This window comes from Miscanthus floridulus, chromosome 4 (assembly GCF_019320115.1).
Source record: "Miscanthus floridulus cultivar M001 chromosome 4, ASM1932011v1, whole genome shotgun sequence".
In the NCBI taxonomy this organism is placed as follows: domain Eukaryota; kingdom Viridiplantae; phylum Streptophyta; class Magnoliopsida; order Poales; family Poaceae; genus Miscanthus; species Miscanthus floridulus.
In genome coordinates this window covers 97,685,511-97,701,972 of record NC_089583.1, presented here as the reverse complement: position 1 = coordinate 97,701,972, position 16,462 = coordinate 97,685,511, and the positions used below count along the sequence as shown (strand labels likewise).

At 47.5% G+C, this 16,462-nt stretch overlaps 1 protein-coding gene across 1 annotated transcript; it reads right to left on the bottom strand.

Moving 5' to 3' along the window:
• Positions 1–9,686: 9,686 nt before the first annotated feature.
• Positions 9,687–16,094, bottom strand: LOC136550089 (protein ALTERED PHOSPHATE STARVATION RESPONSE 1-like). The gene is made up of 4 exons (XM_066541558.1): positions 13,986–16,094; positions 13,745–13,890; positions 12,766–12,989; positions 9,687–11,190 (listed from the first exon to the last, which is right to left on the bottom strand). The coding sequence occupies exons 1-4, from the start codon at positions 15,589–15,591 to the stop codon at positions 10,452–10,454; spliced, it is 2,715 nt and encodes a 904-aa protein (XP_066397655.1). The 5' UTR covers positions 15,592–16,094; the 3' UTR covers positions 9,687–10,451.
• Positions 16,095–16,462: the final 368 nt, after the last annotated feature.

The window sequence follows — 16,462 nt, the reverse complement described above, 5'->3', positions numbered from 1 at the left end:
TTAGCGGCCATGTGCCGGGAGTAATTGTAATCTCGCCTCAGGCTAAGGCACGGCGCCGTCCCAGCCAAGCCAAGTGGCGCTAGTGTGGTGCGGGCTGCTGATCAGTCGTGGTGCCAGTGCCACTGCCAGGGGATATAGCTTTTGAATTTTCCTTTCTCCGTTCAAAGAGAAGAAAAAAAACGACGTGTAAATCTCTCGTCTCCCTTCCAGCGCTGTAGATTTGCGTGCGTCCTGTGGTGACTATTGGCTAACGATGTCCATCCAATCGCGCAAGGAAGCAGCGACCACCTGCGTGCTGTGCTGCTCTGTGGACGCGAGCTCATGCTTGGTGATCCTTGCTTCTCGCTCTGAAAAGGACGGGACCTGGAAATTGGCCCGGGTTCTTTCTTTCTACACACATTTTTTCAGGTGATAGTAGTATTTGAGAGGTCGTAGTGCTACTAGGGTATTAGAGTAATATACAAAAAGGAAGAATAGACTCATGAGACGAGTATCATTTCCAGTGCATCATCTGATACAGATAGTAAGTATGTGGCCCACAGGCCACAGGTCCAGCTCTACTCTACAAGTCAAAGCACTCCGACAGGTTCAGACAGAAGCTGAATCTGCCAAATGTTTGGATCAGACTAAAATTCTCCTCCTCTTGTTTTGGCTTCAATTCGCGTGGCGGTCTGGTGGATCAGACGACCAACTTGTTGTTGCCTTTATAGTGCCGGCAAGCACGCATGTCGATCGTCAGTTAGTCAGTGGAACCTCGCTCCCTCGGTGTCGACAGTCGACACGACACTCCAGCCAATGCAACTCACCCGTCTCACTCAGGCTCAGCTGACTGACTGGCAGCTGCACATGGCAGTCGCTACCAAAACTCACGACGTCAGCCTTTGGCCCGTTCGCTCAGATGAATCTGGATGAATCTGAAGGAATTTGTGAGAGAAAAATACTATTTCGGATGAAAAAAGAAATAGATCTAAGTCAGGTTTAAGGACACGCGAACGAAGCCAAACACGTTTTATCCCTCTCCTCCTGATCCACGGAGGAGACGAGAGAACCTGGCCTTGGAAACTGCAATCATATGCACGACACATCTCCACTGCTCTCTCTTCTCTTCCCGGCCGGGACCCCGGACCTCTCCGATCTCCCTGCCGGAATTCAAACGATAGTCTCGCATACCTACGCAGTACGCACATATGAGTCATGACTCATGGGTGGCACACCAACTTTGCAGAATCCACCACATACCGCTAGTCTGCTGCTGCTGCTGCTGCTACCCTCCCGTTTCGTGCGAGAGGGGATTAATGATCGGTCCATCACAGTGACCTACTCCTTGCATGCTGCCGTTGGCCTTGCTGCTGCTCCTCCGCGTTGCTGCCTACCGATGTTAATTCACTGTACCAACGCACTTCGATCTACTACTACCCTCTAATGCTATGTTAGGCTGGTATTAAATCGGTTTCTGCTGATTTGTACGGATTAAAGCCGGCTGAATAGCACAAGCGAAGAGCTTGTAAGGCTAATCCCATGTAGGAATATGTGTAGTACTATTCCAGTTCGAGCCCTGCAGCTAATGCACTGTTAAATGCGTGCATGTAATGGCAGCAGTAGCTTAATTGTGTAGTACAGTAGCTTAATTATAAGCAGGGAGCAGCCGATCCAGCTACTTTCAGTGAAGTGGGCGAGTGAAAGTTACACTCCACTGCTACAAGCAACAGCTAGCTGTGTCTGTGTCTGTGTCTGTGTATGTGCAGGTGCAGTTATTTATCTACATGTTCGCTGCACAGCCGGCTGGCGGCTGCTGCTGCTATATGTGAGCAGGAGTTACAGCCAGCCATGCTGCGGCGGCTGTAAATAATGCGTAGTACCATGTTGTCGAATATGGATATGGAAACGGATCGGATCCCATGGAATCAGATCTGGATATTATTTTTTTATCATATTTTAATTCAAATATAAATACGGATTCGGATATTTTCGCATACGAATAGAAAACGGATGTCTCGGATTCGGATTTCTATTCGGATATTTACTCAATTAACTTAAAATGTTTATTGTAAAATTTAACATACATGATAAAATTTTACTACTAAGTACATCGTTAACCAAAGCGAACTAAATCAAAGTACACTTCTAATAATCTAAAGAGAACTAAATAAATTTATATAAAATAATTTACATCAATAAATAAATATTCCTCAATTTAGAAAAATACTAAAATTATTTTAATATTTATGTACCATTAAGAATTTTAAATTAATTCTAAAAGCTATTTATAGATATATACTATTGAATGGGTTCAATGCATTATTAGTAATAATAAAATTAATAATTGGTCACTCGTTATGAAGCGAAAACTTTTAAGTAGGTTCATGATACCTTGTTTTCTTTGTGGACACGAATACTGTCAGATATTGTCGAATACGAATTTAGAATCGGATCGAGAAAAACACTAAAAAACGAATTTAGATATATCCATTTAATATCCATATTAGAAACAGATACAAATACGGATATTACAAGTTCTAGCGGATACAAATATCAGATAATTCGTATATCTATTTCCATTATCCATCCCTAGAACAGGGCTGGGGTTTACACTCGATTAGTTGTACTGCCACTGCCACTGCCGCTCAGTTGGACTACAACTCCTAGTTTGATTTGGGTGCGCAACCCCTCTTCTACGATCGGCCGATCCTTTCCTCTCCCCCGCCGCTCGATCATCTCATAGATAGCTTCATGAGCTGTTGTGAGCTGTTTTATTTACCAAACACTCATTTCCAAAACAGTTTCATAGGTGAAGCTGTTTTTCTCATCCTCTCACACAGATATGAGTTGGGATGAAGCTGGAAAAGGTAGCTTATCCCAGCTCTCTCTTCCATTTCTCTCCTTCATACATGAATGAAGCTGGTCCACTTAAAAAGTTGCTCATGCATGAAGCTATTTTCTAAAAAAAAAACTTTACTGGTCAACGGGACCATGATATGGAGACTCGAAAGTGCCGTTCCCTTGCTCCCAGAGCTGCCTGCCACTGTAAACTTTTTATTTTCACTGCTGTTCTGTAATGTAGGAGTATTGCCCAGACCAGTAAATTAGACGCGCAGTGTTGTTTTATGGCGCCTTAGATCGGCGTGGCGCCAAAGGCTATTAGACTGCCCATTGGGTTTCACCGGTGCTGAATTAGGAGAGAGAAGGATCAGGTACCGGCTCATGTCATTGTAGAGTGCGATGCCAAGTTGAAAAAATCAAGCACCATGACATGTAGGTTCACCGGTGCTGAAAGAAAAAACAAGTGTATTCTTCACCCATCTGCTATGCAACTGGTGCTGGCTACTGGCCCCCATGGCATGGCTATTGGTGGCCCACACAAATGAAGCACCGGTGCTACATTATGGGTAGACATGAGTCTTGGCATAGATACCCACTTGTATGTACGGATCTGTTTTCAGCACCGCACAACGCTGTGGACAGTCTTAGCACGGCGCACGTAGTACACGTCCATTCAACTTTCTGTAGCATGCAGCATGCAGCTACCTGCGGCCTGCTGCACTGGCAGAACACTAGAACAGTGAGAGGTGAGCAGTGACAGTAGTGAGCTGCTAGAGCATGCATGCATCGTCGTCGGCACAGATCGATCGAGGCTGGTCCTAAGAAAAGCATCGTCCTGGCGATCGATCATCAGTCCATCGAATTCAAAAGATTCACTTGCAGTTGCAGGTCCACGGCTATGCAGGCTAACAGTAGCATGTATTCGCTTGCAGTTGCAGGTCCCTAATAATTTCAACTCAATTAACCGGCCTCATGGTGGCCTTGTTGGTCCCCGGCCCGTCGGATACTGTCGAATAAAAAGGGTGCAGAATTAACTGATACTAATAAAGCCTTCTCCGAGCCGGTCAGATGCGTCCATTGGTCCCGGCAGTGCCAGTCTAAGTGTAAATAGCAACTGCTCTCGATTCTACGCCTACAGTACGTCCATCTTACAGTTGTATGCAAAAATTCGAAATGGTAATTCTGAGAAAAAAAATTACCGTCCCAAGATCGATCCATGGATCGTCGCCGTTTTCCATTGCGCGAAATCATCAAATTGGTGTGTCGAGATCGACCCATCAAAAGAATGTGCGCGGATAAATGCATGCGTTCGTGATGATTGTTCCTACGCGCTCCTAGCTCCGTCTTAAAATAAATGTTGTCGCTTCCTAAAAAATCGATTATTTTTAGCTTTAACCAAATATATATAAGAAAATGTTAATATTTAAAATACATAATATTAATATATCTTTGAATCTATTTTTATAATAAACTTATTTAGATATACAAATATTGCTAATATTTTTATAAATCTAGTTAAACTTTAAGAAAGTTTGACCGACACAAATAACATAGCGACACTTATTTTAGATACGGAGAGTAAGAAAAGAATTGATGGTGATGTGATGTGTACTACATATACACTTTGCTGCTGCAGCAGCTGCAATAATCTTGTGTTGGTTCATCCCTTGGCAGTGGCAGCCTTTGATAGGATATGAGTAACGGTGCAGAAGAGCACCAAATCCAGCCTCCCAGGAGAGAGATTCTCCGCCTGTTTATTTGATCGTGTTTGGTTTATATGCCATGACTTATCAGTCAACGAACAATATTTTTCTCTCATACCAAATCAGCCAACAGTACTTTCAGCCATGACTTATAAGCCAAACAAGCCCAAACGAACAGGACGAAGATTTGAGACATCCCATCCCTTCAAAATTGCGATACCAACTCGTCCCCTCCTAACACAGTCCGTCTTCGACGCCCATCTCTTCTTCCTGCTTAGGTCTTGTTTGGATGCATGTGTATTTACTCTAATTCACATGTGTTAGAGTGGAATAGAATGTAATTTAGTTTAATTCCAATCCATTCCACTTCAACACATGTAGAATGATATGAATACATGCGCATCCAAACACGACCTTAAGTGGATTAGGAAAAACAGTGCTGAAAGCTATACAAAGTATACAGCGTAGTCAAATTTCCAATTTCATTAATTCGGCTTGTAGAAGCCAAAAGAGAGAGAACAGTGGCAATAGGGAGTGTGGTAGTGATAGACCCTAAACTGCTCTTTTTGGCTTCGATAGCCAATTTCAGATGGTTGCTTGTGCATATCCCTATTGCCCATCAACAAGGTTGAACGGCATCCCAAATTGAGGTTGACTAGCAATCGATGCCGCTCCACTTGTAGATTCATCATGAGGTAAAGTATCAGATCCAGTATCAATTTTCTTACCCTCCAACTTTGCAAATTTCAAATCGATCTTATTGAGTCTCTCATCAATGGCATTTGTCATGGTTTTCCGAACCCAACAAGCATTGTTGCATATTGGTCCACTGTAGGGAGAGGGTCAGAATTTCTCCTGTTGGTTTTTATCTCAAATGTACCGCCTCCGTCTAGAAAATAATACAATTATGGGAATCGTGCCAGTCAAAGTAACTCAATTTTGACCAAGTTTATAGCAAATAGTATTAATATTTATGTCTCCAAATAAATTTATTATGATAATATATTCTATGACTAATCTAATGATACTAATTTTGCATTATGAATGTTCGTTTTTTTATACAATTTTGATCAAAGTTCAGATTGATTAACTTCTCGGGAAACGAGAATTGTATTATTTTGTGGACGAAGAGAGTAGATACCATAGAAGGAGGGTTGAAGTTGATTTCCTTGACTTAGTGCGAGATGACAACTCGTCGATCCACTGAGAAGCATGCAAGGGCACACTCCAAATCAGCATCAGCTTTTGGCCCTCTCCTCCGACATCGTAAAATTCTCCACAAAAAGTTGCTCAATAACCAAAGGTTTGACGATATTCTTGGGATTCATCGGATCTATCAAATCATCTTCTGCCTTAGATATTACAACAAGTGATCTTTTTGATTTACTCCTCAATGGAGTTGCCACAAAGTGTGTGACACTAAGAAGGTCCCACATCTCAAGTGCTAGCTAACTTTAAAAGACGGGCAACTCTACGCGAAATGCCAATGTATGCCTCACGGGAGAAACCCGTCGAGAAGATGTACTTGGAATTACCCTAGAGTCGGCTACCTAAAGCACTCAGGAATATCATCAAGAGATACATAGAACAGTAGGGTATATTAGGACAAGAAGAGATTAGGGTTTAGTGATACATAAAAAGTAGGTTCATTTTTTATCGATTAGATACAACAACCGATCGTAATCCCCTAGTATTTAGGGGTGTTTGGCACGGCTCCTCTTAAGGGGCTCCTCTAGAGGAGCCAGAGCCGTTTTAGAGAAGCCACAATTTGTGGCTCCTCCAAAACGGCTTCGACTCCTCTGTTTTTTACTGAAAACGTCTCATCCAGAAAAATGTTTGGCAGGGCTCCTCCGCAGGAGTAGGAGCCGGAGCCGGAGAGGAGCCCTGCCAAACAGGCCCCTATAGGTGTTGTTTTATCCCACTAAAAACATCATCAAGTTAAATTCCGCATGTTTTCTAGTTTTCCTCTAGAACTTGCGGCCAAATCCGATCTGGCCGGCTTCAAAACTTGTTCTAACAAGCTTCCCTGTTTTGAGCTTGGATACAATGGTAAAAGCAGGCCTAGGGTAGCCGCGTTCTCATGCTTGCTTAGGTGGTGTTTAAATCCATGGAGTAAAGTTTTGGGATGTCACATCGGGTGTTATATCGGGGTGTCACATGTGAGTGTTTGGATAGTAATAATAAAATAAATTACAGAAGTCCTCAGTAATCTACGAGACAAATTTATTAAGCCTAATTAATCCGTCATTAGCATATGTTACTGTAGCACCATATTGTCAAATCATGGACTAGCTAGGCTTAAAAATTTTGTCTCGTAAATTAGTCATAATCTGTATAATTAGTTATTTTTTAGTCTATATTTAATACTCTATCAAACATCTGATGTGATAGGAAGTAAACTTTAAGGCGAGAAAGGCGTTAGTCGGGTTTATATCTCTTGAACTAAAAGTAGCTGTCAACACAGATGCACTACTATGTAGGCCCGACTGATTGACCTGATTGATTCACACATGCATCAGCATGCATGACCAGTCATGATCGGAGATATACGTCTGCTGGGAAACAAGGGCGCACACCGGTGATCAGGACTACCAAAGGACGTTAATAATAAGGCGTGCCCAACTCTGACCCGATCCTACAGGAGACTGAGGAGCTTAGACTTGCCTATCTTTTTGTTATGTTAATAGAAAGTGTAATAAGATGGCTCTGTATTAGCTAAGCAAGTCATTAGCACACATTGCATGGAAAGGTGGCATGTAACTCCTTCTTGTGTGAGTGATTTGATCTTGTACGAGGCCTCGGCCGCCCCAACTTGAACGAAAGACAAGCAAGTCACAAAAAAAACTCTCCCCCCTTGCATGGGCATATATAAAAGAGTAAAATACATGTATAGTCCATTAACTTGTGAGGGTGTATCGATTTGGTCCATCAAATTTGAAAGTGCATTTTTTGTTCTAAAATCTTTGATTATTGTTACATAAAGAGTCTATACCCCTTCGTTTTTTATTTTTTTTGTCTACGTGGACAGCCCACCGTGGCAACTGAACTGGCCGTCAGCAAGCGTGCAGTTCATGTGACCGCGCTGGGCTGCGCTTTTTTAGCAGATAGGCCCTTCGAAGGCGCCTTTTTAGCAGATCGGCCTCCTCGAAGGGCCTTTCTACGAAAAAGGTGCGGACCAGCGCGGTCACGGGCGTTGCCCGCATGCTGACAGCTAGTTCAACTACCACGGTGGCCTGTCCACGTAGAAAAAAAACATAAAACGAAGGGGTATGAACTATTTATGTAATAATAATCAAGATTTTAGATAAAAATACAATTTGAAAACCTGATAGACCAAATCGATAAACCCTTGTAAGTTAATAGACTATACATATACATTTTACTCTCTCTCTCTCTCTCTCTCTCTCTCTCTCTCTCTCTCTCTCTCTCTCTATATATATATATATATATATATATATATATATATATATATATATATATATATATATATATATATATATATATATATATATATATATATATACACACGCGCGCGCGCGCGCGCGTAACCACAATAATCCCTCAGCTGGGGATAAATCGAAGGCAGCCCAGGACCTCAGTCACAGTTTGATACTGTTCGTATTACTGTTCGGCAGACATCACTGTTTGAACCGTGTATTTTGGTTGCTGTCCGTTAGTTACTGCTCACTGTTAACTGACGTGACTACTGTTCATCCGTGTTCCCGGCACCGGCGCGGCGTAGCGCGCCTGCCATGCTAGCACATACATACGGCTAGCTCGTTAGCGCTTGCGTGCGCGTGACACAGACGCGCGCTTTCGTGCCGCCGCTACCCGCTATAGCATTAGCATAGCATGTACCGGCCGGGCAATGCAGCTGCACTGCAGGATCGAACGTCAGGTGGATTAGGCCCGGATCATGTTCCCCGTCAGAAAATATAAATCTATTCCGACATGCGCCTATGCGTCGATCCATGCATCCATCCCGGTGCAGTGCGCCTGGTTGTTGTGACCTAATAACGTTGCTTTCCGGCCTCGTGCGTGCGTGCGAAAAAAAAAATGCGAATTCATCAGCCCGGTACGTCGACCAGCTCCGATCCTTTTTCTCGTAAAGCCCAGGTTTTGCAGGATTGTTTAGTGCCTATATGGTCGTTCTGCAGGGAAAATCAGGCGCCTCCAGGAGCCAGCACGGAAATCGCTTTGCTTGGCTTTGCGTTGGCGGCGGGTAACTGCGTCCGTGCGTGCATGCGAGGAAATTCTTGGCCATGGCCCATGGGGGGTGTGCTCGCCTACCGCTAGCTCGTTGTTCACCCGTGCGAGCAACCACCTCTTCCGGATTGGCTGCAGGGCTGAGTGGCGACAAGCCGACAGTAGGCCATGTCACGGCCTAGGGGGCCTACAAGCTAGAACGACGAGTGGACGCTTCACTGCCGATTCGCTCCAATCATCACGCCCGCCCTCAGTTCACTAGAAACTTCACTGACGAGTGCCAAAGGATAACCTTGCGCACGCGCCAAATGCCATCCCCTGCGATTTCGTCGCGCAGGCCGTGCCGATCGAGGGAATTCAGCCCAACATGGAAGCGCGCGCGTCGCGGCGGCTCCTGGGCACGGTATGGCCCGGCCAGCAGCACCTCGGGCGCGCTGGGCCGACACGAGCCGACGCAGCGGGAGACTGCTCCGTGGGGGCCCGGACCCTGAGGCCGGAACTTGAATAGCCCACCCGCACAAAGCGACGGAACGCGGACGGACGTGTCCCCCGCGCAGGTGCAGGCGTGCCGCGCATGGTGCGTGGCGCCACCTTGGTCACGTGAAGGAACACGACGACGCGGCTGTACACGCCGACGGGGAAACCAACAACGAAGCGCGCGCGGTGCTGCCTGCCTGACACGACACCGCGAGGCCAGTCCAGCTCCTGTCATCCTTTTTCCGCAGATGCGATGCGATGCAAGCAGCCGGTGTGCAACGATCGGATCGGATCCATGCATGAGCGCAGGACAAGCTGCTGGACCCTGGCCACGCAGCCTGGCTGCCATAGCTGCGACGCAACTCGGAAGGGAAGCCAACTAAAAAACCTCACCATCGTAATGCTGTACCATCACTGCTAACCACCGTTACAACTATCCATCTGGCAATCACACAGGTGGCTCAGCAGGGCGAACCGGGGTGTAAAAAAAATGAATAAAATATGGCACGGCAGGTTTTAATAAGTTAGCCAGCAGCTGTACACGGGGTGCTACAAATGAATTAATAATATGTATGATAAATAAACAAAACCAAAAAAAAAGTCGACGATGGCCGGAGCGGTTGGTTAGCTGATCTGCAGAACGGGTCAGGACGCCTACCCTACAAGCTCATCAATCTCTGGTAAACCCTACAAGAGTACTTCCGGTGCGGTTGCACAGCGAAGCCGCAGTCCAAACACTGCAGAGGAAGCTCAAAGCAAACATGTCCGGGCTCTCGGCAGCGGACAGAAGGCTCCAGCTCGATTCATCCCGCGTCACCTCTCTGTACAATGAATGTACATTGACATGCCAAAATGCTGCCGTTATGGAACACCTTTTGATAAATCTGATAGCCTGACCTCTTGTGTGTATGCTGAGTGTTGACATGGGGTGGGGAGCCCTCCATGAATCTTGCATCTTATTTGCCCCACGCTTTGATCTGAACCAAGATCATGCAGCTTACATCTTCCAACTATCTTCTGGGGTTTCCCGGTGAACTAGAGGTCATAATTCAGCTTCTCAGATGCACAAGGGCCTGCCTCTTCACTCTGTCGCCTCAGGGGTCTCCCAACTACCAGAATATGTCTGGTGATTGCCTGTTTTTATAACTGTGCTTCCCGATTATGGCTGGAGGAGAATGGCTGGTCATCCAGATCAAAGAATGCAGCGTGTTGCCCAATTCATGTACAGATCAATAACAACCCCGATTATGCCTGTGCAACTCGGGCTCTCTCTTCTTCCGCGCAAAGATGGAGCTCCTTGTATGTATTTGCAGATGCAGAAGTGAAGTTCTCCATTGCCTCAAAAATATTTTTCAGACTTGTTTGCAAACTACCAGCTTCAGCACCAGGGCCTCGCTCATGTAACACTTGTGCAGACAAGGATACACTGCCCTGGTTCGAAATGAGCACAAGCTTCTTATTTTGTTCTTCCAGAGCCTTGCGCATTGATTGTTCATCTCTTTCCATCAACCTAAGATCCCTGTCCATACCTTTATTCGCCATCAGACCCTGTCTTTGCTCTGACCTGTGCCTCTCCCAGAGATTCAGCACGTTGGATGTAAAGGTCTGCATTGCCTCGACTACTTCTTTCTCAGATATCCTGTCCACACTGGCAGCCCAATTATTACATATGACGAAAATTGGTGGCCCTCCTAATCTTCCAGGAGAAAACGGAGGCGCCCCATCCTCAGTTTCCTCAGGAACGTAGATAACACCATTTCTCAGCCACTGATATAAAGTTTTAACATAATTCTTTTGAGCGCTAACCCATGCAACAAAACAAGCAATCCAATCCAATAGCTGAAGCTCTAACCGCTTGATCAAGTCCATATGAGCGTCACCGAACTTTGCAGTGTCTATCATGGAGTCTATGTTTTTAGCTTGGGATATGGCATGCAATTGTATCTGATGACATTCTAGCATAACGCTCCACATCTTCATCAACCTGAAATATATTGTTTTTTAGTCTCAAGAAATAATCTATGGCAAATATACCAACGTACAAATAATCAAGTAACTATGGACAAAAAACAGGATTCACAGATGCCAACTTATACATCTAAGAATCTAAGAATACAACTCATTGTAAATACAATTTTGAATCTAAGAATGCATGTACAAACTCCAATCAAGTTTTATGCATCTTTTATGTCAGGAACACCAATGACTACCTTCTAGAAAGTCCTAACTTTATTCAAGATGTTACACCTATACAAAGTTCAAGAAGGCGCTAGGCGCTGACCCTTAGCCTAGCGCCTAGGCCAGCCTAGGCGTTCCAAGGCGTTTTTCTAGGCGTTTTTTGTATATATACTAATATACATATATTTATATTCTAAAAGAAAAAATAAACAGCTGAATAGTGGGCTTAGATAGATAGAAAGGCTGGCTTAGAGAGATAGAAAGGCCCAAGAGGCAACAGTCCAGCCCACTATTCCATCCTTATCCCACTCCAGGTCTCCAACCTTATCCATCTACTTGTCTCCCGCATCTCGGTCTCCCGCATCCTCTCGACGCCGCAAGCCGCATCCGCTTCCTCCCGCATCAGCCGCCGCCGCCACCGATTCCTCTTCCTCCCCTCTCCAGCATCTCTCTCTCTGCTCTAGTGCGCGCCTGCCGCCGCTCGCAGCTCCTCCTCCCCCACCGGCGACCTCCCGCTGCAGCAATTTTCCGCGCGTTCGCGCCTCCGCGCCGCCTAGCCCACCGAATCGCCGCCTTGCGCCTGGATGTCCGCCTACCCCCATAGGCCAGGCGGGAACCCATCGACTAGCGACTGGTCGCGCCTAGGCGCGCCTAAGGCGTCGCCTTTTTGAACTTTGCACCTATATATCACTCTATCAGTATTAACACAGGGTTATCAATCTATTTAGGCATGAATGACAACAAATATGTTATTCCTGTTTTGTTAGATGTTGTGTGGGTTACTTCCAAGAAAACCATTACGATGATGTTTGGTTCAGAAACTGTAACAAAAACAGAAATGTAATCGAAAAACAGGCGTAACGTTAATAAAGTAACAGATCACTCGATATGTTTGTTTTCACATGGTAACGGAAATGGAAAGGGCCTGCATGCGGCCATGCGCCTCGCGACATGTGGAGCGGAGAAGACCCTCAGCCAGCCTGGTTCAGAAGATGTGGAGCAGAGGAGAAAACACGCAGGTAACAAACTAACAATTCACACTCTTTTGGCAGGGGTAACAAATTCCTACAGGGCAGTATGGGATTACGACGTGACCAAATTACGGATGGACGGAAACAAACACAATCATATGTTATCCGTTAGCAGTGTAATCGAATGGCGTTACAAATACATGAACCAAACAGCATCTACTACTTAGGCCAGTGAGAACCTTTTGAGTAATTTATTTCCATACTAAGAATTGCAGAGGGAACCCAAACCAAATTACTAGTTAGACAAGCGCAAAACAAGACATGCCAAAAAATCAGAACACAGATAGAGGAAGTATTGCAATAACGTGGCTAAAATAAGAAGGTTAGAGCTGCTTTGAGATAAGACATACCCTTGAATGAGCTCACATGTTTGTGGCCACAACTCTTCATCCCTCAACTTACTAATCTTTTCTGAAATAGTGTTTACAACCTGGATAGCTATGCTAATCTTAGTTGATAGCTTCCTGATGTAAAGTTCAGTGGCCTCAAGCTTATGAGCTTCTGCACCTTTCTCATCTAACATTTTCAGCTCCTCACGTTTTCTGTCATACAGTACCCGCATCCTCTCCTCTGTCTGTCAGGCCCAAAAGAAGTTACATCAGTTTACACGGTACAAAAACAGAATTAGCGCATCCTCTCCTATGTCTGTAAGTTCCAAAGGAAGTTACATCAGTTTACACAGTACAAAAAATAATAATGAACTGGAAATCCATGCTGGCTTTTACTAGGCCTGACATAATAAAAACAAAACAAGAGAAATTGTCCAAAAAACATGGACCCATAAGTAGGCTGGCAAAGTAAAAGCATTGTGGTGTCAGAGTGAAGCCTTGGGAACAAAAAGGCTGAATGTAGAAAACATAAAGCCCATGCAAAAGAGAGCACAAAACCATAGACACAATCATTTCCGGAATAGACCATTTCTCAAAAAAGGAAAAAGGGAGAAAATGCAAGGATATTAGAAGCACAATTAATTTCTTAATAACATATGAATAGGCACTCCAAAATAGGTATTGGTGCGGGCACATTCATAATCATAACCTAAACTAGCTACTTGATCTGTAATTAACGCCTTGAAGTCAAAACTAATCAGAAGCTAAAATTTCTATATACGGCAACCCCAAAAATTATAAATAGAAGAAACCCAGGATAACATGAGAGAATGGATAAAATCTGGAAGCTTCACATACGAGATTTTGACTGTGCACTCTCAGTTAAGATCTACAAGCATGTAGGTGCAAGCAGATAGAATCATATGCCCAAAAGCGATCTCACATACCACTAGTCCACAACATTCCTAACAAATCCAAAGATGTAAAGCACATTCTATACCTTAACTTCCTCAAGAAGCTTCTTCTCCCACATGTACAACTTCTGTAGTGTAGAGGAGAGGTTGCCGGATCCCATCGCCTTGTCCTCTTCAAAATGCAGAAACTCCTCCTCCATTGTCGGTATACCACAAACCATCATTGCAGAGACTAAATGACAAATTGTGTCAAATTAGCATTCATACTGCTAAGTGTACAGTAAGACTGAAAATTATTATTGCAAATGTGAAATAAGCTTTACCAACCTTTGAAACCTGAACTCTTCTGGTAGTAAGGCATCTTTCCAACCTCAAGCATCTTGGATACCTCACCGGCTGATTGAGAGGCACGATCGAATTGAGTCCTGATCTCCAACACCACCTCAGTGTCATCAATGTATATCTTCTCTGATCCTGTGGGTGGTAGACCGGCAACATGCTGCCGTGGCTCCGAGTGTTGAACTTGTTCTCGGACAACACTCTTCTCCACTACATGCACGTCATGCTCCAAGCTGCTCCCACTACTGCTGGCCTCAGACGCCTTGGACTTGCGGGGCAGTTCATCTCCCGTGCTGCTCCTACCCTCTTCCTTGGCCGCCTTCCCGTTCCCCATGTAACCCTTCACAGGGTGCTTCTCATCACCATAAGCTTCCTTGACTACCTCCATGTCTTCGTCCTCCAAGTCTGGAATCCCTTCCTCCTCGCGAACATCCTTTGAACTCCTGCTGGGAGAGTATGGAGCTGCTGTAGCAGTTGGTTGCTCGTAGTAGCTCTCATAAGTTTCAAACGGGTTCAGGAAATCCCAGGTGGACACCATCGGCGGAGATGGAGGCGGCGGTGGTGTGGCTGGCTCACGGGAGGAGGAAGGGATGTCTGCTGGTGGTGCAGGAGCAGAACCACCTCCATAGTAACCACCATAGGCATACTGATTATATGAGCTCGAGCTCTGCGGTGGATAGTACCCACCACCGTAGCCGCGCGGGGGTGGCTGCTGCTCGCCATTGCCGGAATAGTAGTGGACCCTGGCGTTAGTGGCCTGCAGGCGGTGCTCGTGCGAGACAGACGGTGGAGGTGGCTGGCTGCGAGCGTAGTTGATGTTAAAGAAGCTCTGGCCATATCCACCTATGCCACCATAGCTTTGGTCATAGCCGCCAGCGCCACCACCACTGCTCATGCCACCATAGCCCTGGTCATCATAGCCGGCGCCGCCATAGCTTTGCCCGTAGCCGCCGCCGCCCATGACACCATAGCCTGGTTCATAACCGCCGCCGCCGTTCATGCCAATACCGCCATAATCAGGACCAGGACCCGGACCAGGCCCAGGCCCATTGGCGTACCCGTAGCTGTATCCAGGGCCATACGGCGGCGGAGCATACCCGGAGGCGTAGGGCGGTCCCATCTGCGGCGGCGGAGGACCCGGCTCCCCGGCGGAGCGGACGACCTCCGAGCGGCGGCGAGCCGGGTCGGGCTCCTCGTCGTCGTGGAACTTGATGTGCCCGCTCTCGGAATCGGAGTCGTCGTCGGAGAAGTGGATATGCCCGTCGTCGGGGGCGATGCGGACCTGCTTGGCGACGGGCGGCGCGGTGGAGGAGGAGGAGGCGATTGCGGGCGGCGGTGACGCGGCGGGGAGGCCGTCGCCCTTCCGCTGCTGCGGGAGGCGGAGCGCGGGCTCGGGCGGCGGCGGCGGCAGCGACTGGACCCCGCGGAGGAAGTCGTGCAGCAGGGCGCCGACGGCGCGTAGCGACTCGGCGTAGGCGTGGTGCGTGTCGGCGAGCATGTAGCGCTGGCGGATGGCCAGCGCCAGGAGCTCGGAGCGCTCCCGGCAGTGGCGCACCGCGTACTCCTCCTCCATCTTGGACTGGCCGCACCCCATGGCGACCCGACCGACCGGGGCAGCCGGCTGCCTGACGCCCGCAAGAACCGCTTTTTATTCCTCCCCTCGCTGCTTCGCCCAGAGTCACAGCAGCGGCGGCAACCGCATAGCAGCGGGTGGGGCGAATCTAGAGGGGGAGCAGCGGGCGGGCGTGGAGGCGAGCAGATCTGGGGTGACTACCTCCTCCTACCGGCTACAACGGGGAGTGGTGGAGGGGACGGGGGCTCGGCCGAGAATCTTCGCCTTTTGGCGTGGGTGCCAGCGGGGAACGGCTCGTCGCGATGCGCGCGGCGCAGGTCGTCCTTCTCCTTCTCAGGCCGCGGTGAAAACCCGCCCGTTTGCTCCGCTCTCCCCCCCGTCCCGCGGCGGTGGGGGAGAGCGCTCTTCCGTCCGAGGTCCGACGAGGGGAAAGTGGCGGTGGCAACGAGCGAGTGTGGTGCCTTGTGGGGGGCTCTATGGCTAGCACGGCTAATGGCCGTGTGGGTGTTGGTTATGGAGCACGAGGCATCGAGGCGCGTCTGCGCTTTCGGTGCGGCGGGTGGTTTTACCGGAAAAAAAGCCGGGGAATCAGTTGACGGACGGGCCGGGGGCGGAGCAACGGAACGGAGACGGAGGAGGGAGGATCGCGGGGGTGGGCAGTCCAGGGGAGACATCCGTACATTGACGCCTGTCGCCGGCGTGGCGGGCTGGATTTTAGGGCGGCTCCGGCTCCTCGTGAGACTGTTTACCTCCGTGCGGGCACTGTTCACAAGAGCTGGTTTTCTCTCTCTTGGTTGTCGCTCTCAAGTAGCCAAACGGGGCCTTACCCTGCTTTTCTGCGTTTGCCGCTGCTCGCCGCCCGCCGCCCGCTGCCAGCCACACTTGGGGGCCT

Excerpts from the sequence above, each read along its gene's own strand:
- LOC136550089 (XM_066541558.1), bottom strand. The coding sequence starts at position 15,591 with ATGGGGTGCGGCCAGTCCAAGATGGAGGAGGAGTACGCGGTGCGCCAC. Across the intron at positions 12,990-13,744 it reads AGCTTCTTGAGGAAGTTAAG|ACAGAGGAGAGGATGCGGGT; the intron begins GTATAGAATGTG and ends TGGGCCTGACAG. Across the intron at positions 11,191-12,765 it reads ACATGTGAGCTCATTCAAGG|GTTGATGAAGATGTGGAGCG; the intron begins GTATGTCTTATC and ends AATATATTTCAG.